The 27,957-nt window shown below is 34.9% G+C and overlaps 4 protein-coding genes across 6 annotated transcripts; 1 reads left to right on the forward strand and 3 right to left on the reverse strand.

Moving 5' to 3' along the window:
- Positions 1-4,598: 4,598 nt before the first annotated feature.
- Positions 4,599-6,278, reverse strand: LOC110706697 (basic endochitinase-like). Its single transcript, XM_021884651.1, has 3 exons — positions 5,815-6,278; positions 5,299-5,449; positions 4,599-5,179 (listed from the first exon to the last, which is right to left on the reverse strand). Exons 1-3 carry the CDS (start codon positions 6,254-6,256, stop codon positions 4,810-4,812), a joined length of 963 nt encoding a protein of 320 aa, XP_021740343.1. The 5' UTR covers positions 6,257-6,278; the 3' UTR covers positions 4,599-4,809.
- Positions 6,279-6,960: 682 nt separating this feature from the next.
- On the reverse strand, positions 6,961-11,642 carry LOC110706699 (histone-lysine N-methyltransferase ATX1-like). 3 transcript variants are annotated; one of them, XM_021884656.1, is made up of 9 exons: positions 11,291-11,642; positions 9,666-9,963; positions 9,494-9,582; positions 9,361-9,403; positions 9,141-9,197; positions 8,962-9,016; positions 7,673-7,734; positions 7,295-7,440; positions 6,961-7,205 (listed from the first exon to the last, which is right to left on the reverse strand). In XM_021884656.1, the coding sequence occupies exons 2-8, from the start codon at positions 9,807-9,809 to the stop codon at positions 7,315-7,317; spliced, it is 576 nt and encodes a 191-aa protein (XP_021740348.1). In that variant the 5' UTR covers positions 9,810-9,963; positions 11,291-11,642; the 3' UTR covers positions 6,961-7,205; positions 7,295-7,314. The 3 variants fall into 3 exon arrangements, with proteins under 3 accessions (XP_021740348.1, XP_021740346.1, XP_021740347.1); XM_021884654.1 differs by having other exon boundaries at positions 9,491-9,582; positions 11,291-11,640; XM_021884655.1 differs by having other exon boundaries at positions 9,491-9,582; positions 9,666-9,862; positions 11,291-11,639.
- A 6,845-nt stretch (positions 11,643-18,487) lies between these two features.
- On the forward strand, positions 18,488-20,293 carry LOC110706700. The gene has a single exon (XM_021884657.1). The coding sequence runs from the start codon at positions 18,602-18,604 to the stop codon at positions 19,871-19,873; it is 1,272 nt and encodes a 423-aa protein (XP_021740349.1). The 5' UTR covers positions 18,488-18,601; the 3' UTR covers positions 19,874-20,293.
- Positions 20,294-20,556: 263 nt separating this feature from the next.
- Positions 20,557-26,415, reverse strand: LOC110706701 (proteasome assembly chaperone 4-like). Its single transcript, XM_021884658.1, has 6 exons — positions 25,036-26,415; positions 22,476-22,629; positions 21,677-21,745; positions 21,364-21,439; positions 21,195-21,259; positions 20,557-21,072 (listed from the first exon to the last, which is right to left on the reverse strand). Exons 2-6 carry the CDS (start codon positions 22,608-22,610, stop codon positions 20,992-20,994), a joined length of 426 nt encoding a protein of 141 aa, XP_021740350.1. The 5' UTR covers positions 22,611-22,629; positions 25,036-26,415; the 3' UTR covers positions 20,557-20,991.
- Between the last annotated feature and the right edge of the window lie 1,542 nt (positions 26,416-27,957).

Below are 27,957 nucleotides of genomic sequence, written 5' to 3' on the forward strand. Positions count from 1 at the left end.
GACTGGAACCGGACGCCTGTACCTGCAAAACAAACGGATGCTCCGGATGATTGGAGATTCGCCTCCGACGGTCAAGTTAGTACTTGATTAAGGAGTAATTAATGCGGAAATTAAAGTGATTGGGTCTCTCTAGGTGAGAGAGTTTAATGTGTGTAATCTGCGTAATCTCCCTTAATGAGGATTAAGGGAGGTATTTATAACCTCGGGAAACGTGTCAATCTAGGTTTAGGTTAACCTTGGGCTGATTGGGCTTCCCACGGAAGTTGGGCCTAGGTGACCGGTTATCCCAGGTGTCATGGGAAGGACACGTGTCGTGTCGTAATTGGTCCATAGTGGACGGATCATTGCTTGACACGTGGCAGGCTCCTATTGGCCCATGTGACGGACACATGGCGGAACCTGATTGGTCCACTTGTCAGATGGTGATTGGTGGGGAAAAATCCCCTAATCAATAATAATAATAATGACTATTAAACTTTTATTCCATATTTCAGTTAATGACAATTATAACATATTTCATTATTTGACGAGGTAGGAGTTAAAAACTTAAAATATGATCGAGTTAGTTTTTAACTAAGACCGGGCCAATTGTTTTTTTTTTTTATTTGTTACTAATTTATTTTTTTATTTCGAGAATTTTTTAAAAAGAGTTTTGTGTTCATGTGTCATTTTAATATTTGATCTTTTTTTTAATTATGCAGTATATGTTTTTTAAATGTTTTGGGGTTTTTTTTGTTTTTAATAATGTTCCAACCAGACCCGAAAGTGAACGTAGTTCACCGAATTATTCCCCGACATCTGAACTGACCCGAATTGTTTGAGCCGAATTGAACCGATTCCCGAAATTGACCCGAACAAACCCGATACCCAAAATGTCCTGAACTTAAAATAACCTTATAATTTCTTTTGACAAATGTGGTTTGTTAATTTTCTTTTTTTTTATTTTCTTTTTTTTTATAGTGGTTGGGTTTGAATTTGCAAAATCCAGAAACCGAAATTATATGGTTCGGTTTCGGAAATTAAAAAACCGAATAATTGATACCGAACCGAATGTTTCGCCGAACCCTAAAATACCCTAGCCGAACTCTACATATTATATAAAGAAATAAAAAACTTAATCTTTCTCTAGCCTCTTTCCGCCCTTTCTGTCTCCGTTCCTTTTCTCTTCTTTGCACTGCGGTGGATCTGGATTGGTTTGGTTTGGTTTTGTGTAGTTGGGTTTGATTAGTGTGGTTTGGTTTTGTTTTTTTGCTAAATTTCATGTTTATCATTCTTGATAGGAAATTCTGTGCGGTTTGGTTTTATATTTTCGAAAAAAACCAAAATTTTGGTGGTATGGTTTGGTTCGGTTTGAAACTGAAAGTGGTGCGGTGCGTTTTGCAAAATTCCAAAACCGAAATAAAGTGGCTTGGTTTCGGTTCAGCCAAAAAACATACCGAAAACCGAACTTCACCCCTACAAATTATATACTGCATAATAAATTATTGATTTCAGGTTGATTCACAAATTAAACAACCCATACATGACCCGACCATACTTTGACATGACCCAAATATGACCTGAATATATGTGACTCAAATTGAAGTTATCTGAACTTCGGGTGAATTCTAACTTATTTTAGTTGTAATTTGAAATTTGGGTCACTGTTATCACGATATATTACACATGAATTGAAGCAATCTGAACTTAGGGTGTGTTCTATTCACCTCATTTTGTCTATTCTGAATTTCTCTTAACTTATCTGAAGTTACATGAACTTATCAGAACTTCAACTTATTAGACGTTATTCAAAGTTATTTTAGATGTAATTTTACTTTAGTAACTCTTATCTAAACTTATTAAACTTGTACCGACTAATGTGAACTTGTTACACCTAATATAAGTGAAAATAAGGTATACTAAACATACCCGTAACTGAATTTATCTAAACTTGTTACACCTGAAATACGTGAAAAAGAAGGTGAACAAAATAGATCATAAGCTTAGATTAGTACTCTGAAGTTTAGATATGATAGTTTATTATTTTAGGAAAAATGAGTTTTTATAAGGGTTATCCATCCTTTTTACTAGACTCTATTAAACTCAGTAGAGGAAGTCGGTGTGATGTATGGTTTGTTTAATTTGAGTTCTTTTTATCATTCATTTTTGTTTATGTGCTAAAATTGGTTACATATTAAGATAAAATTCCTAATATGAAAAGATAATATTATATATTTAATTAGTTTATACTTAAAAATCTCATTTGTCAATTTCCCTTAACTTACAGAAATAAATAATCTCTTATTTGTTTTGCTACAACAAAAATTTATAATCCTACATGGCGCACTAAGAAAATAAAATCCTACGTTTAGGGTCGGGCCAGATCAAATTCGGATCATGGTAAATCGATTCCGGGTCAGATATGAGTCTGATCAACTCTAGATCGGTTCACTTTCGGTTCGGATTCAAAAGGGCTTTTACCGGGTTATTTCGTGTCGATTGGATTTGTGTTAGGTTGATTTCGGTTCGGATGATTTCGATTCGGTCAAGTTCGGTTTGATTAAGATAAGGTTGATCTGTACCCTTGATTCATCATTAGTGTTCAATTTCAATTCAATTCCTTTTTGTGCTTGGCTGGATTTTGGTCGAGTTGACCAAATTCATATCCGAATAAGGTTCCTTTTAAACTAGAGTTATTATTGAGTTTTTACCTTATTATTGGGTTTATATGAAGACGTATCATATAAGTGAAACGATTAAAAATATAATGAGCTAGTGATATATTGACAAATGATAGTTACATATAGTGGTATATAGTATACATATAAGAATGTCATCTTTTTAAGGTTATTATAAATCTTGAATTGTACAATCTTCAATCTCATCTTTTAGATTAGACAAATGTAAAGCTTAGAAAGTAATTTTATACAATTGGTATGTACATGAAGTAAACTTGTTACTCTGGAATATTTTTTTTGTAGTAAAATAAGTTAACTTATTAGTAGTAATTAGTTAATATAGTAGTATAAGAACTAAAATAAAAAAGTCGATAATTAATTGTGATCGGGTTTTTCGGATCGGGTAAAAATCAAATTGAGTTAAAATCGGGTCGTGTTTATCAGTTCGGGTCAAAACAAATCGGATTATTTGATCAGTTATTTTTCGGGTCAACTTCGGATCGAGTTGTACTCGGGTCGGGTCAAATCGGATTCGTGTTGTGTTCATTTTCTTATCTGGAAAGATTTTATAATATGTAATTCATTTTTCTCAAATAGTAGGACCCAATTTTATTACTTTTAAATTATCTCTCCTTCAATTTACCTTCCACTAGTCCAACTACCTCAGGATTTTAATACTTTCTCCAAATTCTCCTTCAATTTATTCCCCGATCATATGGTACATTGTCTCATACTTCCCTACCCCTGTTCGAGTAACACCTTCGTCCTTGTACTCATCCATTAGTTTGCTAGTTTCAGTGAAGAACATGAAACCCTTTTTGAAAGCATAGTCGTGGCAAAACTGGGCATACTCTTCTCCTGATACAAAGGTCATTCCAACTTCTGGGGCATTTGCTATTCCCCGATCCTCTTCTTCACAGTCCTCAAACACCTCGTTTAGATCAATGTTTCTTTCTGAATTGCCCTCCAAATTTGCCATTACACTACAACCCAACCCTGCACAGCACAATTAAACTCATAAATAATTCCCCACCACAATTAATTAATATACATGTAATAATACATAATCATACCACTATAATTATATTCATACTAAAAAAAATAATTTCACACAAAGATTGTTTAAAATCAATTTTATAAACTCACGATAAAGGTACATTATACATTATTAACTACAAATCAATAACTTCCTTATTTTTTAAATAATTTAAACCATGGATTGGAATTAAATAGCAAAACTATAATCATATCTATCTTCTTCAACCCAATTATATTTCCTTATAAACAACTTTTTCATCAAATATAACATATTACCTTATTACTCACTATATTGTCGATGCCCTCAATAAAGTTTTGAGCTTCTTACTTCAGCTTCGACTCAACAAATGACTTGAACTTCATTCGCCAATACCGTAGAAATTGTTTCTAAAACTATATTAACATACCTTGGTGGACTAAGATCTCGTACGCTGAGAAAGGAGAACCACTTCTAGTCGAATAATTGAAATTTTTGAGTTATACTTTTTAGCAAAATGGCGCCATCTAAAACGCTGAGAAAGGAGAATATAATCGAAATTTTTGAGTTCTATTTTTTAGCAAAATGGCGCCATAAATTTAATCCTTACCACTGCTCACTTCAACGCTGGAATCTCACTTATTTTTACCGCTCAATTATCCCGCTCAACTCTCTTTCTTTCTTTTTTTACAAAATTGACGTGTCACCATTTCATTGGCCGTCTATGTGGGGCTACACATAGACTTTGTCTATGTGTATCACCTCCCATAAAAAAACAAAGGAAGTAGTATATTGATTTTTAGGTGGGAGTAAATGATTGACAAGTTCAATAAGAACCATTATAATGAAGGTGTGAGATTATAATGATGATCTTGCATATCTATTAATGAAGTGGGAAAATTCAAAGGAACAAAACAAGTGGAAACTTGAGCAAATAATGTTGGTCGATATAATGTTGCGAATTGTATATGCACTTGTACATGTAAAAGATCCGATGGAATTACTCCAAGGATTAGTTACAAGAGAGCAAAGATTTATTACACTAAAAGTAACACAACTTACTATAAACCAACTTTATTTTGTCATAATATTCTTACATTTTCATTGTATGTGTATAACCATATTTTCTCCGGGTTATTAAGCAAAGGGTCGCTGTGAGTAGCAGTCTAAATTGTTTCCATAGCTTACTCCCAAGATATCACAATACCTCTTATAAAACCCAATTCGATCAGCCACCCTAGGATCTTGGCCTTTACCACATTCGATCCCACCATTGATGATATTAGTGATCACGCCGTAACCTGGGACACGGCCTGCAGCCTGATCCGCTGCTGACGGGTTCCATCCTCCAACAATGACATTGTGGCACGAGGGCTTGTTGCCTTGTGCAGTCATCCAAAACCATACTGCTGTCTTGAATGATATGGTCGCGTCAGTGGCTACTAAGTCCGGGTTGTTTATAAGGTCGACTTTTATGGCTTTACCTGCTAGATCATAGTTGTAGTTGCTGCACATACAAGTCATGCAATAATATAAGCAATCATGTATGTAGTCAATTGCATAGAACAAAATAGTTATATTGTCTTAATAATCTATTGTTGTAACATAAACAAAGCTAATACTTACTGGGTTAATTGGATGGGGCCTCGGCCGTAGTACATTTTACCTGCAGGACATGGCGAACCAGGGTCACAATAAGCTGGTGGTGGGTTGCCCTGTTCTCTGACAAAACAGTAACCCCACGAATATGGGCCATCTGGAGCAGCAGGCCATCCTCCTGCACATAAAATACACCCAATAAAATCGCGTCTATTTTATAGAGTTTAACAACACTTTTGGTTTCACTTGATTATAGTTTTTTTTTTGTCTTTAAAGAGCCACAAAGGACGGGGGTGAGAATCGATCTCAGGATCTCTTAGAATCGGGAGAGAAACTCTAACCACTTGAGTTATCCCTCAATCTCTCAATTGATTACAGTTTGATAGAGTGATAAATTTTTTATTTGTTGCTCCTCCAAAAGCTGAAAAAAATTATGAAGTATTCATATCCCTGAACAAGAGACCACATATGATTTTAAAGATCTCGGCATAAGGTTATGAATTTTCTAAAATTATGAGCAATGAACCAAATTAAATGACTAACCAGTAGTTTCATGAGAGGTTTGAGCAAAGAAAGCAGCAAGCTCTCTTTTGCGAGTAGTAGCATCTCCAGTGGTGCCAAACCCATTGAAAGAACGGGCAGCACCAATGAAAGCATTATAGGTGTAAAACCCGCGACCAGGGCAGCTATTTTCATTACGGTGTTTGAGCATTTGATCAAAGAGGGCAGGGGTGATAATGGACCCGACATCCCCAGAGGCTGGGGGTGTTGGTGTGCTGGGACTAGGACCGCCTGGCGTACACTGGCTTTGACAGCCAGTCCCGCAATAATCAGAGGTAGTCCCGCACCACCCGTGTTGGCTACAACAAAGGCCATTGGGGCATAGTGCACCACTGGCTTGTTTACCACATTGCTCAGCTGATATTATTCCTAGTAAGCAAGGCAACAAAATGAGAAAACATTTTACGTAGGATTTCGTGTTCATTGTGTAAAAATGTGCGCGACTTTGGTGAAATTGGAAGGGTGTTATATAGGGCAGGCTATCAAATTTTCTTTGATTAATTATGATATGTTGAAAACTTGAAATAGTCAAGCTTGAGTGGCTGCTAAATACTACGTAATTAATCAAGCTACAAATTATATTATCTTGTTTGTGGAAGTTCGTACAAATTATGTCATACATTATGAGGCCATGATTCAAATATACAAGTAACACCGTTGTACAATTTTAAACAAAAGTCTACGAACATGTAGTCAAGTGTACACTAATATGATAATATATCTCTTATAAACTATGATTAGGCATTACTATGAATAGCAATTGGTGTTTATGCACCTCATCACAGGTCACCACTTCCATGTCGTGCATAAACGGAACACTACAATAGTACAATGTTGGTCATTTAATGACCTATTATGCCATCACAGTCCTTTGACAAATGACCTATTATGCCATCATAGCCGTTTGACACACACACACAAAAAAAAAAAAAAAAAAAAAAAAAAAGGTTGCCAAATGAATTGAATAATACAGCTCAAATGCCTCCATCAGAGCTAACTACATTACTACAATCCTTTGCTCTCTGGTTATTCTCACCAAGCACTGCAAATTTTAGATAGATCGCTAATAACTACTTGAGATTAGAATAACACTACCAAATAAGAAATTCAATTACTATAAGAATGATGAGAAAGAAAGAAAGGATAATGAAGACAGAAACTAACGTCAGAACTGCATGACCAATCAACTCCAAATTCATCAGAAGTTCCCGAGAATTTCTCTACATTTCTTCTACTATTTACTCCTATACTATCATCAATGAGAAGGGCAAGACCAAATAGGCAAAAATTGCTTGCCAGAAGCATGGAAGATGAGAAAAAGGTCCAGGATTTCCAAAAGGTCCACGATTTCCACAATGGTTACAAAATGATACCTGCAATGTCAAGAGGCATCACAGAAAAGAATAAATCATTGTTTATGAATGGTGATACTGCAGATTATATGGTTTTGGGGTAAATGTACCTTGATTGCAATTATTCAGTTCACTTCACAACAGATAAAACATGACCATTTTTTAGAAAAGGTGAACCGGAAGGAGCTGTGAGGCCAAGATCCTGCATTACTTTCAATCTCCGAGCACTACCATCAGGCTTTTTTGGAGTGTAATCCTGAAACATCAACCATAGAGGTAAACAAATGTGACCTTACAGTTAAATTCAAGAAACGCTCAAATCTATTGAATACAGTGCAAGAATTTGTCAAAGAACTTGTCAGGTTAAGTCTCTTATAGTTTCTCCATAACTGTAAATTTGGTTAACAGATCAATCATCATCTATACAAAGTTAACAACTCATGATCAGTTGTCTGAAAGAAAATACAAGTAGATAGAAATGTACTTACATCGTGCTCTTCAAATCCTCTTTTATAAGATACTGGAGTTTCCTTGTGTACACTGTCATTTCCTGCATTTGTTTTCCATGTATTGATATCTATCAATCTCTAACATAGAATATAAAGCTTTTCCAAAACAAATTAACATGCAGTATGTCAAAGTTATTATGGACACAACATGTCACAGTATATCAACTAATAAATGCAATCTCGAGGAATCATGACAGTGCACATTTGTTTCACATAAAAACACGTTTGCAAACAATGAAGCATTCATGATTGTCAATTTGTCAGGAGTATGTGGTTCTCTTTCTAATATGAGACATTATACAAACATTAGATAGATCCCCCTACTCCCCTTCCAGCCAACTACGAATCTTCAGAACTCTAAGCTGCTGAAAAGAAATTTCTAATACATAATGAAAACTTGTGCATGTTATCTCAGCATTTTGTCTTGTCATAAATCACTTATCTCAGTGCTGCTCAATATTTACTCTCAATAATGGCAGACATGCAAATTGCATCCCAACCAAGCAGCAACATAGACGACAAAATCTGAAAAATAGTTCACTCGATTATTTGGAAATTGGAATTATGGGATTAAGGCTTTGACTGAGTGATTGAATTGTCTAGAATTATGGACAACAAACGAAAGACGAACATTAAAAATAAAAATTGATAAATAATTAAACTGTAGTGATTTCACTCTGTTCACGACAATCTAGAGATGCTAATAGAAAATGATTATAAGGAAACGTTTGTATCCTTTTAACTTTTACATATATAGATAGATACCATACTCAGCTAAGACATCTTTAATTGCTCACATTAACTACAAATATAAAATAACATACCCTTGGGAACTTGGATAGCCTCAAGGTGAGCAAACTTTCTAGAAAAGCTCACTTGACTAAAAAAACCATTTTGAGTCTGAACAACCACCACCACTATAACACATCTTGCAGCAGTCTTTCAAGCCAAAACCAATATTTTACAATGTTTGCCCAACTAATACCAAAGTGAATTACCAAATCTAACAGTCATTTCATACAGAATATTACATAACATTGTTTCTGGCAATAATTCGACATTTCTTTTCAGGCAATACTAAAACTACAGCTCAACAAACAAATTGGCCAAATAACACAACCCAAAGCAAACCCTTAACATCTGACGCTACATGACACGTGACATGTAAGCTGACTCCAAACATCAAACCTCCCCTACCCTAAAAAACAAGAAAAGAAAATATGGGGAAAAAATTCAACAAGGAACAGTCAATTACAGATTCAGCTTACCTTTGGCCTTGACCCTCCGTGTGTTGGTTTTCCCAGCTTGTAATTCAGAAAGGTCCTATTATCATATTTAGTTGATGAAATAATTCAATTAAGGCAAAACATGTACTCCTGTCTGATAAATTTTACCTAAACAGGCATTATAAAGAAAAAAAAAAAAAAAAAAACCCAGATAAAATTACCTGATCCAAAGCCTTCCTAAAAATCTCCCTTTGAGTACTGTTATTTCGCTTTAGTAACTGAGCGAAAAACAATCAACACAGAGAAGTGAACAAAATAGTCAATGCCTTAAGTGGCATATGGTGGTTACTATCTAATAGTCAAGATGTAAAACGATAAATTAAGGGGATCAAAAAGCTATTAACTTTAAGCCTTTAACAAAGATTAGGAATTGAAACTCACATTATTAAACTCCAAGAGACTTTTCACAGGGTCCATGTACAGGCTGCAACCAGTCAAATGGGGGTTTAATAATAAAAGTTTCATGAAAAGCTCAACAGAAAACTGAAAGTCAAGAAAAAAAATTACTAACTACTTATATGTTCCATATAGGCGCACAAGAACTTCACCACTTTTGCTCTTGCGAGGTTTAGCATTATCACTTACTGCATTCCCATCCATAATCTATTTCAAAGGCGTGTAGAAGTAGAAATTAGCCTGACAATCATGGAAAATTACAAAAAAGAAATTGAGACAAGCAAATGTACCTGAGCAGGCCACCATGAAGTTCCACGGAGCTTGATCCACGTTACATCTCCTGGTCTGAACTCAGCACAGGACTGTTTATCTAGAACTCCATCCTTTCCCCTTCCATCATGTCCCTTACCTTTTGCAAGACCTCCCTTTCCCATTTTTAAACTTAGTATGCAAAATTACTGAGCTAGACAAACCTACACACAATACACTGAAAGTGCGAGCCCTCAATGACCTTGAATTTATAAGGAATAGCACCCAAGAGAAAAGTATAATTAAGCACGTTACTAAGCTGGTCTTTTAAGAGAGCCCCTACACTCCAGACAAATCATATTAGCATTAACAGATGCTATCCAATAAAATATATAAATGAAACAACAAAACCTCAAAAGGTTAAAGAAAATACTACACTGTAGCATTTATTAAGTGACTATAAAGCTCTCAAGGGACTTCAAACTTATTAAAAAAAATTATCAACGAGCACAGAAAAGAAAAACTATTATAAAAAATGACTGTAAACATAAGCACGGGATTGTAAGATATTTATGTCATACACCAAAATGACACCACTATGAATACACGGTAATCACTCCACTCGTCAACACTATAAAAAAAATATACATATATATATCTAAAACTGGGAAAGAAGTAAGGGACAATTTCAACATTTTAAATGCTCAGTTAGGGGAAGCAAACTTCCCTAAAAAACTTGAACCCCAACCCAAAAGAATCTACTCTTTATCAAACAAAAGTGGTGCAAGGAGCTACCAAATTCCCAAGCATTAAACAATTAAGCCCAAGATTTATTGGTCTCTTTTAAATTTAAACTCCATTATCTATATTGATCCCATCAACTAGGAAAAACGAGAAGCTAGCTAAAATATGGCAAAACCAACAAAACCCCAATTAATTATACTATACGTTGACCATTCATAAGGCCACCTAATAGGCTAATAGTTTGAGTTAGGAATGGTAACACACATTTCCTTGATATGGTATTGGACTACTAATATTCCTGCCTAGCAAATTGCTAGAAGTTTTGGCCTTTGATCAGCACACGAAAAAGGATCGACTCGCCAGGCTCGGACTGGATCCCGGGAAGAGAATGGCTATGATCCCCCTGCCATCCCTCAACCGCCTCCAAATTCAATTTAAAAGACAACCCTTCCCCCTTCTCTCTCCTTTTTAAACAACAGGTACACTAAAATTTACACTCACTCCCAATGAATAGGCCAAGTTTCCAGAAACATCTAATCAAAGCTACAAAATTTTTATGAATTGGCACAATTTGTACAAACTATCAACAAAAATGCTTCAAAATACAGAACACAAATACACACGCGCGAAAAACTTTCCTCGTTCGGACATTTCGTAGCAGACAAAATCAACTCAACCCACAATTATATAATACAGGTCCAGTAAAAAGTACAAAAAAATTGATGAAAACATAAAATAAACCAGCAATTCAGCATAAAACTACAACAATTGGTTTGTAAAATAACCCCATAACAAGCTTTTTCATATCATTCTAGCAGAAACAGTGAATTTGAGTATTAAAATTAAATGCAAACATGAAAATCAGCCAAAAAAACAAAAACCCCAGATACATTTTGCAAGAATTGAAGAAAAGGGTGCTTACCAAAGGAAGAAAAACCAGCAGATGAAAGTGCCCAAATGAAGAGAGAGAAAAAGGGGCTGAATTTAATTTTAATTTTAATTAATTAATTAAGGGGGGAGAAGCATTGAAGAAGGAATCTTGAAGGTAGTGAGAGTGTGAAAAGGCGTGGTGTTTTGTTGTTGAGAAGTGAGAAAATGGAGGGTTTTCAGATTAGTGATTACTAGCAGAGTAAGGAAGCTCTCTGCTGAGTGCTGACATTGACATTCCCAGTGAATTGTCTCATCGCGGCATTATTTCATTCGGACTGGAATCGGAGAAACTAGAGTCACTGTTTATGCTAGTCTTGATAATACTGACTCATATTCGATTAATCAGTGTACTTCTTACCTAATTTATTTAGTGCTATTACGAAGTATACTAGATAAGACTGAACCGTACTTGATTATTCGCTCGTACAACACTAGATAAGAAAGGCTTATAGAATTACTTGGTTATTCAATTTTATTACACCACAAAGGAATGACTCGTACTTAATTACTCAGTCTTATTTAAGTCATATTACACGGGAATATAAAAAAAAAAGCTTTTTTTTAGAAATGTAATTTAGAAATAAAATAAGGTTGTTTAGTCCAAAAAAAAAACTACTCGATATATTAGTATGAATATCGTTGACATGAATAGCTTTTAAAAATTTCCGAAATACAAGAAAAACAAAAGAAAACGGAAAGAAATCAAACATCGATCATAGATATTACTAAAAAAAGAAGCTAAAAATGAAAAGAATTTACAATAAATAAACATTTATTAAAGTGATTTGCTCCTGAATTGTTGATAAATTCTCAAATTATTACTAAAAAAGAAGTATATTAAATGCTAACATTACCCTTAAAAAAAACATTTACACAACCAAATTAGGATCGATTAATAAACAAGTTTAAGCCGAACTGTTATATCTGATTAGGCGAATGAAAATGTATTTTTCCATTTATAAATTGTTATTTTTTTTTTAATCTTGCTCTAGTTATACATAAAAGGAAATTTTGGATTTTAACACCACAAAAAAAAAACGAAAAAAATGAATTTTAACACTACCAAAAAAAAAAAAAAAAAAAAAAAAAAAAAAAAAAAAAAACTCTTTTATTTTAACACCATAAATTTTTTTTTTAAAAATGTGATTACCACCATTTAACGGTTGTTGTCCAAAAATCTGTATAGTGGGGTCCATTGTGCCACGTGTCATCATATTGTTGGTTTAGGAAAAAAAAAACCCTAAACTAACCCAGCCAACCCCATCCTCATCGCCGACACAGCGGCATCGGCCGCTACCCCTCCCAAACACTCCAGTTCCCCGCCCAGCCGCCGCAAACTCCATCCCCTCCCTTTCTCCCTCCCAAAATAGACAAAACCTCCCAAGGCCCGCTTAAAATGGGCAGCCGTTTTTCAAACAACCCAAATTTGATCACCATTAATGACCATTAAAGGTCGAAAATGACCGGTTTAGGGCCTAAGTGGTCGATCTAGACCATTAACCGGTCGTTTTCGACCCTTAGAACCCGTTTTGGTTGGCGGTTTTAGGTAGTTCGAAAAATGGCCTCCCATTTTTTGTGATCATTAGGATTAGGTTGCCGGTTTTAGTGAGAGGGAAGGGAAAGGCGGAGATTCCGGTGGTTGTGGCTGGGAACAGGGGTGTTTGGGTGGGGCCATGGCCGGAGCCACCTAGCCGGCGGTGGCAATGGGGTGTGGTTGGGTTAGTTTAGGGGTTTTTTTTTCCAATTATATGCTGACACTGCACGTAAGCATCGTAGACCCTAGTAACGGATTTCATCCATGAACAAGTTAAGTGGTGGTAAAAACCATTTTTTTTTATTGTGGTGTTAAAATAAAAGTATTTTTTTTTTTTTTTTTTGTAGTATTGAATCTATTTTTCGACTTTTTGTGGTGTTAAAAATCAAAATATCCTATATAAAATTAAAATGTTATGTAATAATTCTTTTAAGGTTAGAATAGTTAGACCACATAGTTTTATATCTATCACTATAATTTATGTATAGCGAATCATGTAATTAAGCAAGGCTAAACATTACAAGAAAATAACCTTTTCGTATCAATTATTTTATGCTTTAGTATCGATTGTAATTGCAACAAAATGCTTTTCCAACAAATAGTCATTCGATACAATATCCCCCGTTGCCTTAGCCTATAGTAGTGGTTTTCAATATCGTTGGGGTTGGCCTCAACAATCGATACAAAAAACTACATCCAATCATGGTGATTATTGTAGCGATTATAATCGCTACAAATGTTGAACTATTTTATTCAAAAAAAAAAAAATCATACATATGATGTTTACAAGATTCAAACATACAACCTTTAACTCTTATATTAAATGTTTCACCAATAAACTATGACATATTTTATGTATTCTTTGTTAAAAAATATTTATATATCTAGTGTAGAAAAGGCTTTTCGTATCGATTTTTGGGATTTAGTGGCGATTGTAAATGATACGATTTCTCATAATTTTATAAATGTGCAAAAATAGTGTGGATATGTATTATTATGTTTTCCGTATCGGTTTTATATGGGAAAACCATGACGATTGTAAAATGATACAATTTCCTTAATTATTTCACAAACATGCTTGCATATTGTAGCGAATGTACAATCACTACAAAATAATCGCTACGAAAAGACAATTTTCTTGTAATGAAAAAAATGAGAATCAATTAATGTAATTTATTACATTCTGGAAAGTTCGACTCACATAACATTTAGGTTCTCCAATGCACGTATTATTTTTTTTAATAGTCCAATCCACGTATTTGACTTAATTTTTAATTGGGAAAAGCTAACGAACGCCCCGAAGGCGTTGGATAAGGAAACTAAAAGTAGAAATAATATTAATTACACTGATCGGCGCGTGATTTTGGCATGTATTCCAAAATTAATAATATATTAGAAAATATTTTTAAAGGTTATCCAACGCCCCCCGGGACGTTCATTAGAAATATCCTTTTTAATTTGGTATGGATGAAAATTGGGCAAAAAAAAAATTTACAATTCACTATCTACTTTGGTAACAAAAATCATTCTCTCAATCTATTATATCTAAAAATGTTTTATTTACATTTTATTTTTCTTAACAAATTCTCTACTTTTGTACTCCAAAACAAAAATTACTCCATTGTATCCATAATTTTTTAAAATTTTAATTTAATTATTTTCTATAGATAAGGGTGAAGTTAAGAAATTTTTATTTTTTTACAAAAAATAAAGCCAAGATTAAATTTTTTTATAGTAACATTAACTATTTAATTGTAAATTTAATTTGATAATGATTAAATATGAACAAGGGAAAAAAAAAGCAAATAATATTAGAATGTAGGTTGCATTACTATTGTTTAGAAACTTAAAAAAAAAACCTAGCCTCTCTTTCCTCAGTTCTCTCTCTAAAACCCTAGTCTCCATTGTTGAATTTTGAAGGGGCTTCCATCGGATTTACCGGTGGAAAGCCCCAATCGTTGTTTCTTTTGTGCCTTTTCTCTTGCTTTAGGTTTATAATAATTCTTCCTCTTCTAGGAGGAATATTTCTCCCTCGAAAGACATGGTTTTTCTTCCTCTTTAGGAGGATTTGGCTCCTTCGAAAGACCGAGTTTTTCTTCTCTCTTTTGAGGGAGGATTTGCCTTTTTATTTCATGGATTTCTATAGAGTTGTTTCATGGGTAAAATTTTATGCGGGATTGAAAAGGAGATTAATATTTCGACAACAATCGAATGAATCAGACGGAATTTTTTTGCACGGCTACAACAGATCGATAGACCCCCTCGCCGAAGAAGGCTGTGAATCACAGCGATATGAAAGAGGGTATGAAGAATGTACGATTTGCAACAACGATCGTAGCTATGCTTACAGAATGTTTTTATTTGATTCAATTATTATGTATTTGTTAGATCTAAATCTATTTGTAAATGTCGTATGACTTATTTATGAATCAATTTTATTTCAAAAAAAAAGGTTGTATTACTGCTCTTGTGAAATTAAAGAAATAGAAAAAAAATTGTTAATCAAAAATAAAGAAATGGTAAATAAAAAAAATGATTTTATTTTTAATATATATTAATCAATTAATGGACAATGAAAAGTGAAAAAAAAAATAATAAATTTTTGATTGAAACTTCCTTTGTGTTTCTTTTATTCATCCATTAGTTTATCACACATTTCAATATGTTCTTTGATCGGCAAATCTTTAGTCTTAGCACTATCAAAAATTATAAAAATTTAAGGCCAGGTGTTAACATGCTAAATCTTAATTATTGTTTTTCTTGCATATTAATATTAACTAGTCTTCTGGCCCGTGCAATGGGTTATTCATATAAACTTTTGGAACTTTAATCGAAAAAGGGGCTTAAATAGAAGGTGGAAGGGTTAAAATTAAAGAGAGAATAAGAAAAGGTTTAATTAAAGGGGAGAGATGAAGATGAAGAGATGAAGTGTGTATGAAATATGAAGTATAAGTTTAATGAAAGAATTGGAAAAATGATGTAATAAAAAATTAATAGTGTAAGATGACATGTGGCACTATGGTTAGAGAAGTGTAATAGAATGGATAAGGACATGTGTCTTTCATAATTTTTTGGTTATAGTTTTTAAGTATAGAAGTATAGATTCATGATCATATTTCAAACACTATAATCAATATTGGTTGGAACTGAATTTGATTTCAGTTATTGCCACTTGTTAATAAAGGGTTTGGGCTGCACCCGCAATAAAGAGACAAATATGTTCAAAGAGGTCATCCCAAAACCATATGACAATAGGATAAATAACGCTTTAGCCTTTCAAATCTTTTTTCAAACTTACATGTTTTTTTTATTAAGTTTACACTTCAAGAGCCTACAACGTGACACAAATTTATCAAGTTAAAATCTCACCTACTCCTTGTTTTCAAGTGGAATAGTAAACATCGGGTGTGGAGCAGTTTATACTTCATTCAGCTTAATGACCTCATATATGTGTGTGTGGGGGGGGGGATGATAGAGAATATAAACTAATCTCTAAATTCAACCATTAGTTAAATCTTCTGGTTGATAGGCTTCTTTAACCTGGCATAAGAGACAAATTCATAGTTTGGTACCTTTAATAGTTTGAATATATTGAGTGAGTACATCAGGCTAACTTAATTAGATTTCCAAGTGAGGGGGTGAAAAAATGTGCTCTGGTCCATAAAATATCAAATGTGACAAAATTATAATGACCTTACATTGGTGGGATTATAAATTTAATTATTTATATATGAGCATAATAGATTTCAGCAGAAAGTATAACTAAAAAGAACATGACCTTAAAGATCAATAATATTAAATCATAAATAACACAGTAATACACGACAATAAACAATCCATATAAAAATGAAGAGTGCAAAACTAACTTCATTTTTATTTATGTACCCTAATTTGACATTGGCATTATTTACACACACCGCTCTAACTAATGTTTTTACTTTATAAATAAAATAACTAGTACCTTTGGTTTTTTTTGTTGTGTTTTTTTATTTTATTTTATTTTTATTTTTATTGTATCATGGGAAATTTCACGCTTGTCAATGCATTACTTTAGTTATTAATATTTACAATTATACTTTTGTAAAAACTAAAAAAAAAATGATATTTGAAAAGTAGATTTCAAGATGAATCTAAATGGTGGTCATCAATGAAGATTAAGTGAATAGTATAAAATTCCTTATGGTGCAAAATAATCATATGGGTACTTGTTATATTCATTTCAATGTATAGTTTTCAAATCTTAAATTTTCGAAACTTGTCTTTGTTGATAATTAAAGATATTAGGAGTCAAATGGTATGCATTAATAAACATATGGATCAAACTAGAACGGTAGGAGTGCACATAGTTTAAGAAAAATATAGGTTAGGGTTGTAAGCTCTAATAAAACAATGCAAGTGGACAATTTTTTTACAATACTACTCCCTCCGTTTTTAATACTTGCTCCACTTTTTTTTTTTTTTTTTTTTTCTTCTTACCTAGGGTTTGTTCACATGAACTGAACTGAGCTGAGCTGAACTGAACTGAGGAGCTGAACTGATCTGAGCTGAAATGAATATTTTATGAGAGAGGGAAATTAAGAGCTGAACTGAACTGAACTGATTGGAGCTGAACTGAAATGAAATTAAGTAAATGTGAACAGACCCTTAGTAAACCCACCATTAATCATATTTTATTAACTCCATGTTCCTCCTTCTCCAATTCTCTCCACTACTTTTGTTTTTTTACAATTTTTTATTTTTCCACTTACCCCACTACCTCCCTATTTTATAACTTACTCCAATTTCTCATAAAACTCCACACATAAAGAAATGGAGTAAGTATTTATACACGGAGAGGGTAGAATAAAATACAGTATAATTAGTATGATAGAGAAATACTCTCTCCGTTTTTAAATACTTGCTCCACTTTCCTTTTCCGGTCGTTTTTAAATACTTGCCCCATTTCCTTTTATGGAAAGCTTTTATAATATTTAATTCATTTCTAACACTTAGTGGACCCAACATAATACTCTCTCTCCTCTTATTCTTCCACTACTTTTGCTTTTTACAATTTTTTATTTTCTCAACTACCCCACTACTTCCATATTTTATTACTTTATCTAATTTCTCCTAAAAACTCCGCGCATGGAGAAATGAAGTAAGTAATTAAAAACGAAGGGAGTAATAATAATAATAAAAAAAAAAGTAGCATAAGTGGGGTTGGTAGGAAAAATAAAAATAAAATACTACATCTATTTCATATTATTTAGAACGATTAGACATTTTATATCCAAACTTGATGTTAAATCAATAATTCATTGCATATAATATGAAATGGGTACTATTTGTAAAAGTTGAGTTACTAGGAAAGATAATTAATACAATAAAATAATAGTGTAATCATATCAGATAAAGAAGAATTGCAATTATTATAATGATCTTACTAACAAATGCCCCCGGGGCGTTGGATAAGCATTTAAAATATTACTTTAAATGATACTTGTACTAATTTAGAAAGCAGGACAAAATCACGGGTCGAATGGTGTAAGTAATGCTAAGCGAGCTTTTGCCTTATTATAAAATGACCATAAAAGAAAAGGTATTGCAATTATTACAAAGAGTAGAGAATTCCATTTTTAATTTTTTTTCATCTTTTACACTCCCAATTCACTTAATAAAAACAGCATCAGTACTACTGTTTGTAATAAAAATTACTCTGAAATTATATCCTAAATTATTTTTGATTTTCCCATTTTCATTTCATTCATTTTCTCTCTCCTCTTCAAAAAGATGGACCTCCATCAACACAACCACCACCATAGCGACCCCACCACCGTACCAACCACCACAACCACCATTCCAAATCCAAATCTGAACCCGAATAGGGCAGAAGCAGAGCGTCTCCTTGGTATAGCTGAGAAGCTCCTTCAGACCCGAGATCTAACCGGGTCACGAGAATTCGCCCTTCTTGCCCAGGAAACCGAACCCCTTCTCGAAGGATCCGACCAGATCTTGGCTATTACCGACGTATTACTTGCGTCGGAACATCGAGTAGTTAACAACCGTCACTACGATTGGTATGGCATCCTTCAAATCAATCGTCAATCTCTTTCATCCGACCCTGATCTTCTCAAGAAGAATTATCGCCGTCTCGCTCTCCTCCTCCACCCCGACAAAAACCGTTACCCTCTTGCGGACTCTGCATTTAAGCTAGTCGCGGATGCGTGGGCTCTTCTTTCGGATCATTCCAGGCGGGGGCTTTACGACCACGAGCTCAACGTTTACGAGAAGGTTGAGCTCCCCCGTGGTGGGGTTGGGGCCGAGAAAGATAAATTGCCCGTCAGAAGGAGCCCACGTGGAGGGGTCGCAGGGGGCGGCGATGAATCAGGATTTAACTCATCCGATCCATCGCCGCCACCTGCCGCCCCGAATACTGCCTCGGGTAAGAAACAAAATCCCCGAGGCAGTACCGTGGGCGCGGGACGGGGTGGGGGAGCAACGGGCAGGATGACCAATTTTTGGACAGCCTGCCCGTATTGTTATGTTCTGTATGAATTTCCGAGGGCTTACGAAGACTGCTGTCTTCGATGCCAGAATTGCGAGCGAGCTTATCATGCCACGGTAATAAATTCACTCCCACCAATGGTGCCTGGAAAAGAGGCGTATTATTGTTGTTGGGGGTTCTTCCCCTTAGGGTTCTCGCTCGAGACTACTACTAAGGGGAAGAAGAAGGTTGGGTCTAATCAAGATGGTTTGAACAATGTGAATGTGAACAATAATGGCAGTAATAATGGTAATAATAACAGCAATAATCCGAATTCGGGTTTTCCGAATTGGATGCCTGCAGGCATGTTTACAACGCCTGCCCCGCCTCAAGGAGGCGGGGCAGCTATGAATATGAATGTGCCTGTTGGTGGTATTGATATATCAGATGGCAGTGCATCTGCTGGTTTGGGTAATAACAATAATGTATCAGCAGGGTTTCCGACTGTGCCACCAGGGATGGGCACTCAGTCAGCCAAGAAGCGCGGCCGCCCCCGGAAGAATCCATTGCCTGTGTAGGATTGTGGTGGATGGGGTTGTGGAATTTGGTTGGTCAGACAATGTAGGATGATGGCTAATGATTCTATGGAAATTATTTATATGATTGCGAAAATGCGAAAATTAGCACTTCTAAAGGTGGGATGGAATGATGAGGGAGAAGTGAAGAATTTTGAAGTTTAAGCAGGTGTTATTGTTGGTGTTTTTTTTTTTATCTGGTAGTGTAGATTAAAATTTAGATGTATCAGTAGTTTGTACTTTGTAGAACTAACTCACATAATCACAGTTATTTATGCTGTACCTTTGTAGTGAATATGTAATCTAGGGCTTTCCCCTAGTTTGGGGGGTTGATGCATTTATGTTTATTTACAGCATTTTGTTCATCCTCAGAAAAAATTGAAAGCTGAAAATAGACATGTTCTTTCTAGTTTTATCCGTTTACATCTTCTGTTATACTCCTGCTCTGTAGTGTACTACTCGTATGTAGTACAGTGCATCATTAGTTCATTACTGGTATTTATTTAGGTTGTGCTTTTTCCAAAGGAAAGCATTTTGAACTGAATTTTGTTTTCGACGGAAATTATGTGTTAATCAGACTCCATAATTCTTTGTGATCTTTATTGAGAGGTAATGTCTTAATAAGTTGAGGAAAAGGAGGTGAAGGGACGGAAGATTGGAAGGGAGGAGAGGAAGCAGATTCGGGATAGAGAGGAAATTGTGGCATTTTTATCATACACAAGACTATATTTTCCAGGTTTAACCTACAGAAATCAACTATATCCTTCAACAAACCAGAAAAAGGAAAATGAGAAAATCAACTTTCTTGCAACTTTGTACTATTCATTTCAATCTCTTTCTCTATTTTTTTTAAAAAAATAAAAATTCAAATCAGTTACAAATCTCACAGGAGCACCAGGTATATCCAAGCAGCATCAACTAATCAATTAGTGTTTGTTATATCAATCAAGCTAGCATCCTCACAGTAGCTTCATCCATCTGCAACCACGGCATCCTCAAAACGTTGCAATGTTAATCATCATACGTAGTAGACTTCAACACACAAATATTCATCAGAGAGGAGGTCATGCATAGAGGGTTTCTCTGGTCTCTATTCTCCAGAAATGCAGACCCATCTTTTATTATTGAGGTAGATTATCCGATCTTGGTTTTGTGTATCCGAGACTCGTTAACTTCTCTAGCAGCTTCTTCTCAGCACCAATCTACAAGTTAAAATTTTCTTTTTAGATCAAACCGTTAAAATTTAGTATTACATCATACGATATAACTTCGTCAACAAAAATGAGGCAGTTAAAAATTGAAATTTAAATGAAGCGCAGGAAACCTCTAGCAATGGGTTACCCTTCGGGAGATTGCAAGCCAATATAATATTCAACCCAGTCCGAAGCACTACAATCCATCATATTAAAAAGGTCAGAGAGGCTCATTTATTTAGGGATTAACAAAAGTTTTAGACATAAAAATACAAAATCAGAGCAAAAAGAGCATAATACCTAACCGACGAGCAATGCCAACACCAGTATTATCAGAAGTGCCCCCAAGTATTGAAGTCACGCTCACGGTATTGTTCTGCATGCCATATTGAAATTCAGATGGCAGCAAAGTCAACAAGGTTATGATGAAAAAAAAAAAGTGATAAACATGAACAGGAAGGATCCTTATACAAAGACTACCATTTAAGCAAGCTTGCAATATCAAAATTTGTAACAAGAGTTCTTGCTGATGTTTATACATACATACACTCTACGGCGAAACAGAAAAAAACAAATAGAAAATCATAGATTTAACTCAATGTTTGTTGCTTACAGGTCTTGTCGGGCCAGCAGCATGAAGATGCCCGAGTTTAGCAGAGATGCAGCCAATCCATGCATAAATCTAAATAAAACCGTAATGTATTTAGTAAGGCAAACAGTATTTCAAGAGACAATTTAACAATCTGGAGTAGAAGCGTAAGGGGCTTAACAGGGTTTGCAGATATTTATATCAGCAATGGTTAATCAAACTCATGGAAGTAAGTATACCAAACAGCCATGTCAAATCCCAAATATAGTTTTTATTGGCGAACAGTGTCAAAAATGCATATTGTTTGAATTTACATAGAAAAGAAGATTGAATGTAGATGTCAACACTCAACACAAATCTTAAAAGGCGAAGATGAAAGCCACAACAGAATTTAAAGCAGTTTGGCAACAAAAAGCCTTTTAGTCACGAAGAAAGGATGTACTAAGATCAACTGGCTATAAAAAGTTGTATTTTTGGATGCCTCAGGAGTCAGGAAGATTGGCTAGGTTAATACAGCCATATCTCTACAACTGTGATCACAGCACAGAGCCCTGAGTCAGTGACAAACATAGGAATATCCTATACCCAAGCTTCATATGACTGATAAGAGGCACTTGCCAAAGTTGCCACTTCAATGAAGACCCTGCCTCTTATGGCTTGGAACTCAAGAACACTAAGCAAGACCAAGCCAAACTTACTGTTAAGGCCTCAAAGTCAATGTATTGTAAGTGATTTGTAGTATTAGGAAAGAGACAGTAAAACCTAATACGTAGTAAATATAAACCAATAAAGCACAGCATTACAACTAAACAAATCAAACTACCTGTTTGTTAAAGCGCATTATCTGAAAATGAACAGGTGTCTCATCTACTGCATCTGAAAAGCACGTGATTTCCACACCGCTATCTTTGTTAATAGGATCCTGACAAGATGTCTCTACCATTTCTGACCGATCCATCACCACAATTGACAAGTATCTGTAGATGTCATGATACTTAAACTAAACGTTATAATGAATAAGACATCCCAGTATCCCACATCATGTTCTTTTTATTCCTTGAAACCAGACAAATGCAAGAGCACATGAATTGGACAAAAAATACTTTTAACACCAACCAACAAAAGTCAATAAACAAAAAAAAGCATACAAGGCATATAGCAGATTAAGAGATATGTTCTGTGTTCTAACTAATGGTCTAATCACTAAGTTTCAGCTCTCAAAGACTTCATTCTAAAAGTAAATGTAAGGAATTGGGGCTCCTAAATTGTGCAATCAACAAGTACAAGAATGCAGAAATAACAGACAGGACATAACAAGTATAATAAGGGACACAAGTAGATTTTACATGGAAACACAATAACCAGTGAGAAAATCCACCAAGCTACAACACGACTTCAAATAATGTGCAAGACATGATTAACAAGGATTGGAGATCTCTCAATCTAAGCTAATCACTCAAGCCGATATGATGATGACTTGCAAGTTACAACGCTCTCAAGATCACCTTTGATCCCACTAACAGACCAAAGTCAACTGTTCCCCACACTCACATGTTGTCTATTTTTGGGTTTTCTCCATCATTTAGAATGAGTCAATGCCATACAACATCTATAAGACTAAAACCTAGTAATATTAGTAAACAAACTCCGATAAAAGGAAACAACCTGTATATTTTCTAAGTTATGTCTTATTAATTTAAAATTTATAAGATAACTTCCTAAGCCATGATGTTGCCCAAATTGTAGAGATCCTAACAAAATTCCCTTTTTGCCCATGTATCACAGCAAATTTGCTCACTTGCTACTTCTTGTCTCATGGGCTCAATGCATTGCCACTTGTCATCATTCATCACATGGGCCCAATAAAAGCAAATGATAGCACGAGAACCTTAACAACTATCATACAATCACGCCACACAAACCTAAAATTATCACCAATCTAACATGAAATTGGTCACGAAAACAACTGCAGTTCATCACCATGTTAGTTTAACAGCGAAACCACCATAGTTGCTAACATCAGCATGAGACTCATTCTTGAAGCAGACAATTGGTTCAGCAACAGAAAATGCCAATAAGGAAAAATGAGAAAACCTTAGGTAAAATTAGACGTACTAGGATAATTGGAGAATAGAGAGAAAGTTTAAAGGCAGAGGATAGTATGAGGAAGACGAGGAGCAGCTATCATTTGTAATGCTGCAGTGTCCTCTGTCTCCTCACTCTTCAGGATGGTGGAAGGCCAGAGACAGGGAGAAGAGAGGGGCAGAGGGAGGTTGTTGCAAGGATTATTTTCTTCTTTTGGTCACATTGGGGCATATTAGCATGTACCTTGCACCTTACTTCTCCAAATTAACATATGTAGCAATTAACCTGGTTCACAAACAATTGAATTCACTCAAATCTTTGTTTCTTATCCAATTCTTGTTATACAACACCGATTTCTTGAAGGTTGCTTTTTTTAATGGGTGGGAATTTGGGAATGGAACATAAGGGAAGAATGTTTTCCAATCAAAGCAGAACATTTCTCCTTCCTGCACTCCCAACCCCCACCACCACCCCAAACTTCCACACTGGTTGTACCGTGTAAGACTTGTTAACTTCTAGCTACACAACTCTATAATATCATTACATGCTAATTGCCATACATGAACATGGCCAACCAATAAAGCCAACTATTCTACCCACAGCTTCAATCTCAACGAATTAAATTCTCATTCTCAACGAGCTATGACCTCGAAAACTTCCCATGTCCAACCCAAATTTAAGTAAGTTCCACAACGGAAATCGTCGAGCTTCAAAGGGAGATCATCAAGCTTTTAACTTTTTTGGTGGACACAAGGAATTACAACTCGCCCACATCCCTTATCCCTATATGATGAATATCAAACTTTGCATTTTCTTACTTTCACTCAATCGACAGCAAATTCTTCATAAATCACAGATTCAATACAACCACCACGATAAACAACACAGTATCAATTATAAACTTCCAATCAATAAGCCCTTGCTTTGAAAAACCAATTGAATAACTTGAAACTAAATAACTAATTCCATAAGAAATCCTACATAATTTCATTATCATAAAGCAAATAATTAATACTAATTACCCTTATCCTAATCTTGCATAATAGTACTAAACCCATCAATAATTACCTAACAAAAAGAAAAATTAGCAATCAATCAATCAAACCTTACAACATAATGACGCTGATGCTTAATCATGCCAAATGTAATGAAATTTGGTCCAAATTGTACAGTCAATTTACTGAGTCTACATTTGAAATTTGAGAAAACTTACAAGCACATAATTGTATGAATTAAAGAGCTAAAAATAGTGGCATATCAATAAAATAAAATAAACAAAAAAAACGGCGATTATTTACCTGGTGAGTGAATGAGTTGAATTTCTGGAAAAGTTGGAATGTGATACAAATCAATTTGGGGGAATGAGGAAAAAGGAAGGAGGAAGCGTTAGGAGAAGCACGATTTGGCTGTTTGGTTTGGCACTTGTGTTATGATATGACGCCGTCGATCCTCGATCAAGGTAATTAAACGGGTATACCAACTCGGAACCTTAAGCCATCAAGCGAACCTTTTAAGGCGGGCCTACTTAGCTGAGTTGAAGTGAATAGAGCTAAAATGAATTGTTTACGATGGAGCTGAATTGAATTTTTTTTTTTTTTTTTTTGGTGGAGAAGAGGGGCAAGCCCCAAAAGGAATTACAAAAAGCAACTAAAGAAACAAAAACAAACAAAGAAAACAGAAATAAAAACTACACCTAAATAGTAGCTAAGCTACATTATTCCCCTTCGAACCTCCTTTACCACCCTTGGCCACACCACTCCACTCAAGTCCTCCAATAAAACGGCCCAAAGATCCCTTAGGACCGCTTCAAAGAGATGAAGTTTTGCTCCGCCTTCACCGCAAAATTAGCTAACCAGTCGGCTGCTTTGTTAGCTTCTCTATAGCAATGAGAAATCTCGATTTCCCACTCTCTATGGAGAATCAATGCTCTGCATTTGCGGATGATATGAAATAAAGTGAGAGTTAATTGGAGGGTCTCCAACTAACATACGGACAACGACTTCCGAATCTACCATAAGCTGGATCTTTCGATGACCCCCATCCCATGCTATCATCAAACCTTTCATCACAGCAACGAGTTTAGCTCTCGTGCAGGTACACACTCCACACTTCAACGCAAATACTTCAAATAATTCGCCAATGCATCCCCTGATTATTCCCCCTGCTCCAGCCAAGCCGGGATTACCTTTCGCTTCACCGTCAGTATTCAATTTCACCCACCCCACATCAGGTTTTTTCCATCCTACTAACACTTCTTCCCTCCTCTTTCTACTCTTGTTAAGGCCCATAATATCTTTTTCCATAGCCTGTTTAATTAGGCCTACACGAGCAAAAATAAAACTCACCTGGTCAATTGGGATTTGCGGAGAACGATTAAAGTTTCTCTCGTTCCTCCACTTCCACAGCCACCAACAAGTTACTGCGAATACCCTCGGCCATTCATCACCCCACTCCAGATTTTCCTTATCACCATTATTCAACATCCAATCAAAGAAACTACTCGGATCAGCAAGTCTGCTCTAAGATACACCGAGCTTTCTCCATACCAATCTAGCCGCTGGACAATTGCGAATGATATGTTCCGTCGATTCCTCTTCTTCACCACAAACTAAACACCTATATTACTCGGATATTTTAACTTAAAAATCTTCTATTTTTTTTAATTTTTTTTTTAAAAAAAAATCTTCTGAATTAGTCGGTACTTTAATATATTCCGTAGGATTAAGGCCCTATTCACTCTTCATTACAATAATTTTTTTTTTTAAAAGAAGCCCTAAAGGACATTAAATTTCATTAAATAAAGCCATAGGACATAACAATTAACAATAATGAAAACGAATTTAACAAAATCAAACAAGTTAAGAATTAATCGGGGAAGGGCTGAGAATCCAATCAATATATAAATATAACAATTCGGCATATTCTCGATTCGTTGTCTCATACAACTTTTTGAGTGTACCCGTCGTCGCTTCGCAATTTTGTGAGAAAGTTAATTCTTATGCTGATTCCGTAACCCGAATTCGAGCCATAATCAATCGTACCCTCGCACAACCGGAGACCAAATTAAACACAAATAAAACATTGTCTTTCGAAGGAGTCCGAAAAACCTTTTCTTTCGAAAGAGATAGACCTTTTCTTTCGAGGGAGGCATTATTATTGTAACCTAAGAAACAAAAAGCTTAAAAGAAAATAAAGATTGGGGCTTTCCACCGGTGAATTCCGATGGAAGCCCCTTCAAAATTGACAATGGAGGCTAGAGTTTAGAAGAGACAAGAGCGTTTGATAAACCTATTATAATTTCTTGTTTTGATTTTTATTAAAAAAACTACTAAACAAGTATTATGTGTAGCCTTTCATTACAATAATTTTCAGTAAAAATAATTTCAGTTAAGTAAAAATCTATAACTTATAAAAAAGAATCAGTAAAAATAATTTTAATACAATTAGGTAAAGTGAACGGGGCCTAAGTAGGGTATACTCCCTCCTTTTTTAAAATACTTAATCCACTTTCCTTTTTCGGCCGTTTTTGAATACTTGTTTCATTTCATTATTTAGAAAACTTTTACATTATTTAATTCATTACTCTCATCTATTGGACCCAACATAAATCATACTCGCTATTTTATTAATTTCATATTTTCTCTTCTCCAATTCCCTCCACTACTTATGCTTTTTACAATTTTTTATTCTTCCACCCAACCCACTACCTCCATATTTTTTACTTTTTCCAAGTTCTCCTAAAACTCCGCACATAGAGAAATAGAGCAAATATTTAAAAATGGAGGGATTAATACTATAATCTGTTAATATTTTTTATTTTAAAAAAAAAAGTATATGGAGATAAACTAGCTCACAAAATTACCAAAAGACATAGGTAGTCATTACACGTTGACCGTAGATAACAGTATATTGTACAGAGTAATAAAATGTGAACCAGGAGCAACTGAGCAAGATTAGATAGGTGATGAAGAATATTCAAACACAATTGACGAGTGATGCTTGAACAAGATCGATGGTAATGGTAATAACCCTAAACATTCATTCAAATTTCTAACATTTTAAATCAATGTAGATGATCATCAACTACATTAGTTAATTAAAATATATATATACTCTATATGTTCTTATAAATAATCGACACAGCCAATTGGTTGTTGGTGTAGTGGTGATTGGGATTACACTTGTTAGGGGGGATCGTGTTCGATCCCCCGCAACAACAA

Source organism: Chenopodium quinoa, unplaced genomic scaffold, assembly GCF_001683475.1.
Source record: "Chenopodium quinoa cultivar QQ74 unplaced genomic scaffold, ASM168347v1, whole genome shotgun sequence".
Classification (NCBI taxonomy): domain Eukaryota; kingdom Viridiplantae; phylum Streptophyta; class Magnoliopsida; order Caryophyllales; family Amaranthaceae; genus Chenopodium; species Chenopodium quinoa.

Coding starts and splice junctions, on each gene's coding strand:
- LOC110706701 (XM_021884658.1), bottom strand. CDS start 22,610: ATGGATCGGTCAGAAATGGTAGAGACATCTTGTCAGGATCCTATTAAC. Junction 21,440..21,676: donor CTGCTGGCCCGACAAGACCT/GTAAGCAACAAA, acceptor TATGGCATGCAG/AACAATACCGTGAGCGTGAC. Junction 21,260..21,363: donor TGGCATTGCTCGTCGGTTAG/GTATTATGCTCT, acceptor GATGGATTGTAG/TGCTTCGGACTGGGTTGAAT.
- LOC110706700 (XM_021884657.1), top strand. CDS start 18,602: ATGGACCTCCATCAACACAACCACCACCATAGCGACCCCACCACCGTA.
- LOC110706697 (XM_021884651.1), bottom strand. CDS start 6,256: ATGAACACGAAATCCTACGTAAAATGTTTTCTCATTTTGTTGCCTTGC. Junction 5,450..5,814: donor AACCTCTCATGAAACTACTG/GTTAGTCATTTA, acceptor TTTTATGTGCAG/GAGGATGGCCTGCTGCTCCA. Junction 5,180..5,298: donor GGCCCCATCCAATTAACCCA/GTAAGTATTAGC, acceptor TTGTATGTGCAG/CAACTACAACTATGATCTAG.
- LOC110706699 (XM_021884654.1), bottom strand. CDS start 9,809: ATGGGAAAGGGAGGTCTTGCAAAAGGTAAGGGACATGATGGAAGGGGA. Junction 9,583..9,665: donor CTTCATGGTGGCCTGCTCAG/GTACATTTGCTT, acceptor CCTTTGAAATAG/ATTATGGATGGGAATGCAGT. Junction 9,017..9,140: donor TTAGGAAGGCTTTGGATCAG/GTAATTTTATCT, acceptor ATATGATAATAG/GACCTTTCTGAATTACAAGC.